At 40.7% G+C, this 10,596-nt stretch overlaps 1 protein-coding gene across 2 annotated transcripts; it reads right to left on the minus strand.

The window, feature by feature from the left end:
- Positions 1-8,937, minus strand: LOC136439873 (SPRY domain-containing SOCS box protein 3-like). 2 transcript variants are annotated; one of them, XM_066435528.1, is made up of 4 exons: positions 8,760-8,937; positions 4,919-5,045; positions 2,995-3,309; positions 1-1,529 (listed from the first exon to the last, which is right to left on the minus strand). In XM_066435528.1, exons 2-4 carry the CDS (start codon positions 4,920-4,922, stop codon positions 1,144-1,146), a joined length of 705 nt encoding a protein of 234 aa, XP_066291625.1. In that variant the 5' UTR covers positions 4,923-5,045; positions 8,760-8,937; the 3' UTR covers positions 1-1,143. The 2 variants fall into 2 exon arrangements, with proteins under 2 accessions (XP_066291625.1, XP_066291626.1); XM_066435529.1 differs by lacking the exon at positions 8,760-8,937 and adding an exon at positions 6,292-6,607.
- Positions 8,938-10,596: the final 1,659 nt, after the last annotated feature.

The following is a 10,596-nucleotide window of genomic DNA, read 5'->3' on the forward strand; positions in this document are numbered from 1 at the left end:
TGCTTATTAATATCAATATAGATATTTTGCTTGCCATTTCACCAGTGGGGTTACATTAGCACGTTTATAACAACTCAGCCAGTACTTTTTGTTTTCAAAAATCAAATCAAAAGAAATATCTGCTATTCAATGAATGAATGCAAAAATCATAAATTTCACAAAAGACTGTATCTCTTTAAAGACAATATTTTTTTTTCGGGTCTATCTATGAATATCTACACGGCTTGAATATACATTGCTGGAAGTACACAGCATTTTTTCTTCACAATAATTTTTTTCATTCTTTTTTCACATGTACAAACATACTCCCCTCACAGTCATTATACTTCACTTACACAGGAAAAATATCCTGTTGCAATTTTTTTCTCCGGCAAAATATTATTTTCACCTTCTTGAATTATATGCACCTGCCAGAGGTACACTATCTTTGTAACTATTCATGTAATATACATGTATATCAGTGGTGTCACTGTAATAGTGCAGAAAAGTTATACAAAATTATCTTAACTAATTTGTTTTATCATAACCATCTGCATTTTTGTTAAATGAAGGCAACATTTATAAGGAAGGCACTGCATTTGTATCGAAACTTATTTCAAAGAATTGTTGCTTAAACTATATTGGTGTGCAGGTACAAGAATTCCTATAATACATCTTGTGTAACACCTTGAAAACAGTTGGAAACAATTCACTTGTGTCATTGCACTCTGACATTATTCAAAGTTGTCAACCAAGCCTAGAAGGCATATCAAGGCCAGTTTAACCTGGAATCCAGTCTTGTTGAGATCCAGTCCATTTGATCCACCAAACAAGGCTGGGTCCTAGGCTATACATCAAAATATATTGTAGCTGCAATTCTCTCTTAGCCATTTCACTTGCATAACTGATAAGTCTCCGACTGCAACAATTCACAATAATCTTTCTAGCCAGGACGGACAAGTAACTTACTCATAATGTTTGAATACTGCTACCTTTTACTGAGGTATACACGTTTATCATTCAAATCGAAATGCCTGCCACTAAATAATATATAATACAACCGCTGCTGCAGTATTCTTTTTCTTTCAAATATGGGCTGCTGCTATGATAAGATTAGAATTTTGCACAGTTGACATTCCACTTCATCTGGAGACGTTTACACTTTTAGTACTGCTCTTTCAGCCTGCTCTTGATGACTGTTGGTAGAGGTAACTTGTCGACTGCTTGTTTTCCCTTCATGGCCTGCATGATGGTGAAGCAGCATTTCTCCTGCAGGGAGTTGAATCGGCAGCTGCGCATCCCAAGCTCCATCTCGGTCTCCGCCGCCGTGGAACAGATGATCGGATACAGCTCCTCCCCTCTGTTGATCCCGCGGAATGCCACGCCGAGCGACTTCCCGTTTCTGTAGTACGTTAGAGTTCCGTTGTATAAGTTCAGGTGGACACCGATCACGGTGGTTTGGTCGTAGAATGGCTCCGTGTACCGCTGGTATTTGCCGTTGTGCCAGATGGTTCCCTTGTACGAAAGTCCCCAGCTCTCTTCATCGCGACCTGAGGGGGTCAAAACAACATCAATAATTTACTACGTGCAGCAAACACTATAAACAGCATTTACCACTTTACTGCATGTTTGCAAATAGTTAGGACTTATCCATCGGGTCATTGAAAGGAATAAATCCCTAAATTCTTTACATGTTACTGTAATTGTGTTTTGTGCCATTGTGTTTAGAATAATCAAGACTATTTCAAATAGAAATTTAATGGTTCTTTACTAGTGTCCCTGAAAATACAGGAAGCCTTAAGAATTCCCCAAAGACGACTCATTTTATTGTCAGTCCAGCCAACCATTTGCCATGTACCTGCTGTGTGATAAATAGCGCCCCTTCCACTACCCTGCTGGATTCTAATTGCTGAAATCTCACTACATTCCTCTGATTACTTTTTCCTATGGTTGAATGCCCACGATGGGAAATCCAAAAGGCCGATAATGAGAGAAACACAAGAAGATAAATTACTCCCGGCCATCCTGAATCAATAAGTGTACGCTCTGAATAGCACGTACACGCCTGGCTTTATGAAAGATTCATGAACCGTCTCGCAGAAGGAGAATACAAATTGCTTCTGCCTTTCAGCGTCCGTGTGCTAAATGGGTTGTGCAGACCTATTTCTACCATCTGGATAAAGAGCAAAACCTGGACGAATGTCACAACGAGTTAAACATTCTAAAACTCACGAAAAATGACCAATTTCCACCTAACTACTCTTTTCAAGCCAAATTAAAGAAACAGCTGAAGAACCACAGTCAAAAGATTCTTTGCAAGCACCTTTGGTGAGAACATGACCTTTGTAACGTGAGTGCACACATTAAATAGCTGGCTCAATGGTGCAGCTGTCAATCTTAACTATGTCTTTCAGCTGGACTTTGGAACAACAGAGGAAACCTGAGGCCGAGGTTCAAGGTCAGCCAAGGGGATGTTTGTTCTAATCTAGCGGAATCAGCAGTCTGTGGGAGCCAAACCAGACGCAACTAATAACAAAGGCTGAGCCACTGGCAACATGTACAGATCTGTTGCTTTAAATTCATTCCATACGCCCCCAGATTATGTAATAAAAAACTGCTTCTGGTTGGATAAAATTTAAAAGAAGTTTGCTAGCATTTTTAATCTTTAGTTTAATCTGTTCCAAAAGCCTAAATTTAAAAGAAGTTTGCTAGCATTTTTAATCTTTAGTTTAATCTGTTCCAAAGGCCTAAATTTTGTATTTGCATTTTACAGTATATAGACTCAAAAGCAGCCATTGAAGACAAAAATGGACTAAAACATTTCTCAGGTTTGAACCATATCTTTAACCACCTGTTTACAAATATTCTATCCATTTTATCCAGAATTTAGGATAGGTGCTTGCATTCTTCATTTGTTGTTGTGAAAATCAAGTGACTGACATGTACTGTTATAATTCCTTATCCTAGAAAGCCTCATACCCAACAACTGAATTCTACAATGAACAATAAACTGACCTAGCAGGTTGATGTACTGATAGTTGCCCAAGTGAAGTAGAGCCTTCTTCGTCCCCACCCCCACCATGACAGACGTCCCGTGCGGCGGCTCCAAAAAGATGACCTCCCAGTAGTGTTCGCCCGTCGTAAACCCCTTGGTCCCCCGCACGCCCGCCGTCCCGATACTGGAGTCCACCGGATCGACGTGAAAATACGCCGCTAATTGGCAGGACGATAGCTGCACCTCCGGGGATTTGTTGTTGACGTCCCATCTCCAATTTTCTGGTTTAAAGTCCTGGTCGTCCTCGATCCAGCAAGGCATGTTCTGGGTTAGCGCTGTGGTAAGACAGAAGTGAGCCATGGTCAGTCAACAGCAGTAATAGTGATAACCCAGGATACTCTTACAGATCCACTACCTTCCAAACAGGTTCTAGCTGGTGTTATCAAGTCTATATCACATGCCTGCCCTCTGAATAATGAAGTTGCACGTAGGCCAGCGCCAAAAAGGGCTATTATGCCGCAGCTTGCAAGGTCATCACCATAGAGGGTCGCCCGGGGAACATTACTATCATAATGTTCCTGTCAGGCACCGCTGTGCATAATAAACCCTATATTCCCGAACAATTCTACCGCATGATTTATGCTAATAGCCAGAACGTACTGATTTCAGAATCAATTTGGCTTGCAGGCATGGCAGAAATGTGATCACATTTCTTATTCGAAAGATGTCTTTTGATATAATCTATAATATTCTTTACAAAAATAAATGAAAGGTCTTCCGACGGTATGCACAGGTGCATTATTGAGATAAATACAGAAACAGGTGTTCAGAAAAGACGGTATATCACTGGGATTTACTAATAGATATTCTCACTCCCCAACAGCGTGACAGCTTACGCTTGGCTCTTTTCCAATTTTGTAACAAAGAGCAGATACACCTGATAATCCCATGACTCTCATCATTAATTCATGACCTTCTGACAGCTATTCATCCGTCACAATTGGACCTTACTGAGACAAAGGTCAACACTATTGTGACTGGGCATTATGGTCCAGCAATGAGTGAATTGTTTTCAATGCTTTTTTACAGATAGAAGAATTTCATTGTACTAACAGGGCGCGCGCCCGGGCTTGCAGCATTTCAGTTTCCTAATGAGCATAAAATATCTTTACCTGTATGTTTTTGTTGTACACCTGTACACTGTTTCTATGGCTCTGTATAATACATACTATCAGGTGAATTCCCAGAAATCATCTGCAGTTCTGTCACCGTAGTAATTTTTACAGAGTGGCTGCACTTTAAGTCTACCTGCTCATTTTTTTCTTTACACATTTCTGGAGTTTTGAACATATTTCTAACCACCTGCTTACGAATAATCTAAATTTCCTTTTCACCGAGAATTTGGATATGTGTTTTCTTTTTCTTTTTGTTGTAACAGTTGTAAATATCAAATGATTGACATCTATATAGTTATACACTCATATTCTAGAAAGCCTGCCACACAAGTGCTAAGCCTAAATTCTATTACATGTGTTTTCTAAAACCACTAAACTCAGGGTATAAACAATGCTTCAACACACCTTTTCTTTCTTAGCAACAATCACACTCGTCTGGTGTATTGCCATGGGGATCTGAATTGAACTGTTTGTATCCATAGGATAATAACACTAGGTCAGCGACCTTTCCACACCCTGTTTACCTTTCCATCTAACCTACATGTACTTCTTCATTCAGCCGGAACTATTTGGTGTCCATTTCTTACCTTTTGTGTCTCTGTGACGTATCGTAATACGTGTGTTCATGTAATTTGCATAAATAACCTCCCTTAATGTCTTCAATTCCCCTCTAGGCATTGAAGAAAACACTATAATTCCCCTCACAACAAATGCGACTGGAACAATACAGAACTGGTCCAATGCTTGTAAACAAGGACATTTAACTCACCCATTTAGCCTGACGCAAAGCCAACTGGTGGCACCCGTTTGTGGTTGTGGTGGCTGCACTGGTCGTAACTGGATTAGCTGCCTTGATACTATAACACCTCCACTCACTTTGCTACACTGTCCAAAACCTGAAAGAGAAAAAAAAAGTCTTAATAATATGCTATTGCTTGGTTAGAAGTTTTTGGTAAGAACGCAATCAATTTACGTAATGTCAACAATAGTAGACTAGACTAGACCAATGAGGTTAACTAGACAGTGTATAACTATCTTCTACATAAATACCTTGTGCAAATCATAGGAGTCCATTGCTGGAATAACCCGAATGTCACAACTAAGAGGTCTGTTCAACAGGATGTCTGATGACCATGATGACTCTACCAGTTAATTTCAATTACAGTTTACAGTTAATATTCGCTACAAAAGTTAACCGTGAACAACAAGGATATGTAGAGAATGAATATGCTTCCTATGGATAGTACTCCTGTGGATGGGGAAGTATTAGTGTCCAACCTCTGACCTTATGACCAGGAATAAATTATGCTAATGATTTGTTTTGATGATGCAATCCAAATGGTTAAACTGTGTCTACTTGTCAATTTGCATGTAGATAAATGTACATAGAACAATCCAGTGGCAAATGAGCAGGTGACTTAACCATGCCTTCAAGCTGTACAATTTTTAGAGACCTCTTTCCTTTCTTCAGAGTGGTTTAAAAATTCATATATAAACCTCCTTGATGTAAGCAACAGGATAATTAATAAAAAATCAAGGCAAAAATATAGTATATATATATATATACAAATATATGTATTTCATTTAGATTGGCTCTGAGATAGTAATATTTAGAAGTAGGATTTATGCATGTAAAACGGGTATAAAACCAGGTTTAATAAGCCCTAATTTTGGTCATGAATGATAGACCTTTATTGTGCATTCATGCCCCAAGGGGCTAGGTACAGGTTGTCTAACTTAACACATGGAACATACAAGGACATAAATACAACAATACAACTAAGCTGTAAACGTATAGAGTAGACAAACGTGTTATTAAACTAAGCTAGTCCAGTAGAGTCGACTTCTTCTCGCTTCTTTGTACATGACTTGTGTAAATGTATGAACAGACAATATTTCTTATACAAGGATTATCCAGGCGTAATAAAAATATGAATTTGTCTGTTGCATTTAGATATTCAAAATATGGGAATTTTTCTTTGATAAGGTTAAAAAGTACACTTCTTTCGCTATCGTATATCTTTTGCTATCGTATAATTTACAAACTAGGACGAAATGTTGCTCATCTTCTACTTGTTTTAAATTATAATGTTGACAAAGTCTATGTTGTCATGCCTGTATAAGTGCAGCCTGAGTGCAGACCTCATGAGACAGTGGGGATGGAATTCCTCATGTAGCTCCCCAGGATCTAGCCGCGAACCCTCCGTCAGGTCATCGCAGCCGTCCCATGCCGCTTCTGCTTGTGTGGCGGTCCAAGCTGCGGCAGAGGTTCCGGCAGGGTCTTCTCTCTCATCGCCACTCTCTAATTGTCCTGAATCATGTTCAGGCTCAAAGGCATATGGCCTGATGTCATTAGGGTCCAACTTGTCCGAGTCTGTGGCGGCCATGACAGTTTTGTCGTCTGTTCCGTGTTTGGACTAGTGCGCATACGTATACAGCAGAGTAGAAAAGAGTGGGTCTGTGGGGGGTGACATGGATTTGAAAAGGATTACTGTCGAAAAGTCCTATGAGGTAATTCAGTCAAAACTCAGGTGTATTTGTTTTCAGAAAAGCAAAATTTATCAGAAAAAAATACCTGCTTACTGAGTGGACTTCTCCTTTAAATAAGGGCATTGGCCTCGAAATAGTGGTGACTGGTGAGGCTCGTTTAAGTTAAACAACCTTGAAACAGAAAACAATCTGAATTTCATGGACTGATCATAGCCTCCTGTGCAGACCTTCTGGGTGGCTGGCAGTTTTCTATGGCTTTTTTTCTGATTTAGGCTGTTTTCTGATCACTCGCGGGTTCTTAAATAAAGTTAAGTTAAGATAAAATCCTCCCACACCATAATTGATGTGTAGGGTGGTGTCCATCCCCGTTTCATAGCCTTTTTTCAGGGCCACACTGTAGTGCGATCACTGCAGCAGGGGGCTGGTCCACTGGCAGTGGAGTGTGTTTAACTTCCATACTGTTACATTTGTGAAGGTTAGACATCCAGGTAACCAATATATAAGGGAATTCAAACTCTACAACTGGATAAGAATTCGGAGATTTATTTCCGGACGTTTCGAGTGACATCCATCACTCTTCTTCAGCGTCACTAAAATGAACTAGCAGAACTAACCATACTGTTAACTTAATTGGCATGCCAACCCAGTAAGTGCGTCACAGAGAACGTGTGGTAAAATGTCCTCGCCAAGGGGCACGTTTGCCCTTATGAGCCAACAAGCTGGCCTGCGTAGGCCCTGGAAATAGTCTGCGATTCAGGCTAACAAGGCTATCATCTAGGCTAAGCTCACCCACGGCTGTTTGAGAATTTTGACATCTGGCTCCGATGAATTCTTGGTAAGGCTGGATTGCTTTGACTTTGCCAAGTCCTCCAAGTCCTTGATGCAGTAAAAATTTATAGGACTGCATTTGGGGATGGCAAGTTGACAACTACTTGACAAGCCAAGAGTATTGTATGGCAGAGGTCATTAGCCGCTTAATCTAGTCTGAACAGAACTGAACTAGTTTATTTCAAGATATCTACTTATCAGCTTTTGTGGCCAATAGAATAATCTTTTCAAAGCTGAGGGTTTGTTTACACATGAGTGTGTGAGTGTGTGCGCGTGTGTGTGATATAATATTTGTTTTATAATTTTGATAGTCTGGGCAATGGAATTTATATTTGACTTGCTGAAACAATATAAAGTGACTTAGTATTACAGATGGTATAAAGAAGACAAGGGAAATCACACCACCAACAACAACAACAGCATTATTCTCCAAGCAGAGGTTTTGGTCGGCTGGGGTAGAAGTGGCCGGGGTTTTTTAGGCTGGCCTCTCGTTACAGGAGGCCAGCCTAAACAGGAGGCCAGCCTAAAAAACCCCGGCCACTACTACCCCAGCCAACCAAAACCTCTCCTTGGAGAATACAACAGCATATGTTTTTGATAAACCAAAATTATGATTTGTTGACTGCTGATGCAAGCTGTTTTTCTGTATTTGGGCAATTATAAGTAGCCTAATCCAAGCAGGGGTCTGGGAGACAGAGAAAGTGAAAAAAGATGTTCTCTTGGAACACCCCCCCCCCTCCCTCATTACCGGCCTGCTAACGACCCCCTTAGGAATTACTGTGACAGGTGCATAATTGCCACATCCTAATGACTGTCATTAAACGTTGGCGCCTAAAAACAAGGACAAACATGTTTTCGTGGACAAAAACGAGAAGAATCTTTCATATGGATAATCAGAATCGTGTTGACGTGCAAAACGAAGTATGGCGTACGTGAAGCCCGTGCCCCCAGGACGGTACCACTGACTGGAGTCTAGAAACTGGACAAGGGGGGTCTTTAAAAACAACAACGATGAACCAATTTTAAGACAATGCCACGAATCATATGATGCGAAACGTTACAGCTAACAAATCTAGCGGTATAGTTTTCGTCGTGTAATCTGATAAAGAACGAGTTCAACAACCCGACAAGTACAGCCGAAAATTATGCAGTGGACTACGCCCGTAAAAGAGGCCTCAGGCAAGTCTTTATGCACGTCCTGCCCTGTTGTTTTGATCGACGAAGTTGAATGGCCTCGGCAAGGTACTAGTAGTTCAGTTGAACAACAAAGAACACAAAAATGGCTCCCTTACCTGTTTCTATAGCCCCTATTCGACAAAAGACCGCAGTCTAGTGTTGTCGGCGGCAGCTGTTAAGTGCAACATGTAGTGAGGATATCGTACGTCTTTTCTACAGTGTAAAGGCCAACTTCTTATTTATCTTTGTTGAACAACTCAAAACCAGTTGGAACCAGTTCCGTACTGGGTACTTCTTCCACTCCCCCTGCCTTCACATTTGGAGTAGTCTAAAATCGATAACAAAATGTCTCAACCCCAAAATTGGCAGCACAAAATACTTCCAAACGATGCCAAAAAACATAAAGTAGCTGTAGTTGATGAGAAATATGAGGAACAGCAGCAGTTATATGACAAAACGGGAATATAGCCTTGACTAAGAAACGGGAGCAGCAACATTACCCAGAACAGCGACTGACTGTTTACTAGAGCGTGATTGGCTGATCGGGACAACGCCTACAGACCTGCCTACGCCAGCGGCGCTATGATTGGTTCTCATGTGATTGGATCATACGTCAACAGGAAGGGTGGGAGGTATCGAAATGTGCTGATCGGGCAAGAAGAAAGAACTTTGGCACAGCTTCAAAAGGTCACATGGTCTGGTTGTTTTTTAAAGGAAACCCACGCAATAATAGGGCCAGAAAATTGGATTTTGAAAGTCAATTTATTTGGTTATTTCTATACATGATTAGTTCAAACAAGGACATTATAATGTCCTTGGTTCAAACAACACTAAAAATAAGACGTCGTTGTGATGTGACAACTCAATGAAAATCGTCGCCAGGGTTTTTGTTAGCCTGTATAAGTGTATTTACACAAGCTCTCGGCCGGAGGTTACTGACCCCCAGCCCAAGATGGGATGGCGGTTACAGGACCGGCTGGCCATTAGGAGCGCGATTCGTCAGGCTAGGCTTTTGTAGGCTCGTGAAACAAGTATAAGGCTGCACCAAGCAATTTTTATGGATGACGTCCGCGCGCGCATTGATTTTGGTCTGTTCCCAGAAAAAACACAAGAAATTCCGCCTCCTGTAACTATGACCTAAGAGTTATGACAGTGCGGCAAATCCTAAGATTAACGTAAAACTCGTCACGCGAAATGCATAAGTTAACGCCTAAGGCTATTGGCAGGATCATCCTGTCAGCAGTAGAAAAAGTTGCACTGCTGACAGGATGATCCTGTCAGCAGTAGAAAAAAATACACTGCTGACAGGACGATCCTGTCAGCAGTGGAAAAATCTGCATTGCTGACAGGATCATCCTGTCAGCAGTAGAAAAAAAGGCAATGCTGACAGGATGATCATGACAGCAGTGGGATATGGAAAGAAACAGGACAGGACAATAACTGCTGTTCAACTTCAACTGATTTATTCAAATTATTGCTGTTTTCATGATGAAAAAAAGAATTTTTAGTTGTTACACTGTGTTCTCTCATTCAATCTGTGTCCTAACATGTGTCGTCGACTATTATATTTCAAATCTAGGCATCTTGTTTTTTTTGGCCCTTCTTACTTTTTTTTCGCGCTCTCGCATTAGATTTAGGGTCTCCAAAGGACATCATCCATAAAAATTACTTGGTGCAGCCTAAAGGGAATCATCGTACTTTTGCGTGGTTAAAATGCTCCGAGTATGAAGTTATCACACAAATGTGCTAAACAGTGCTAGTAAATGTCAGTACCATAAAGATATCATCATTTTTTTAAATTTCCATATTTTGGGCCCTAATATTGCTTTGGTTGCCTGTGTCGGTAACCACGTGACAAACACCCTGATGACCTTTTCAGACTGACGCAAATAACAACCTGGGCTCGGGACTAGAAGTAGTGCCCTGGGAACGATAGAAATTCTATCATGTGAC

The sequence above is a fragment of the Branchiostoma lanceolatum genome, chromosome 8 (assembly GCF_035083965.1).
Source record: "Branchiostoma lanceolatum isolate klBraLanc5 chromosome 8, klBraLanc5.hap2, whole genome shotgun sequence".
Taxonomy (NCBI): domain Eukaryota; kingdom Metazoa; phylum Chordata; class Leptocardii; order Amphioxiformes; family Branchiostomatidae; genus Branchiostoma; species Branchiostoma lanceolatum.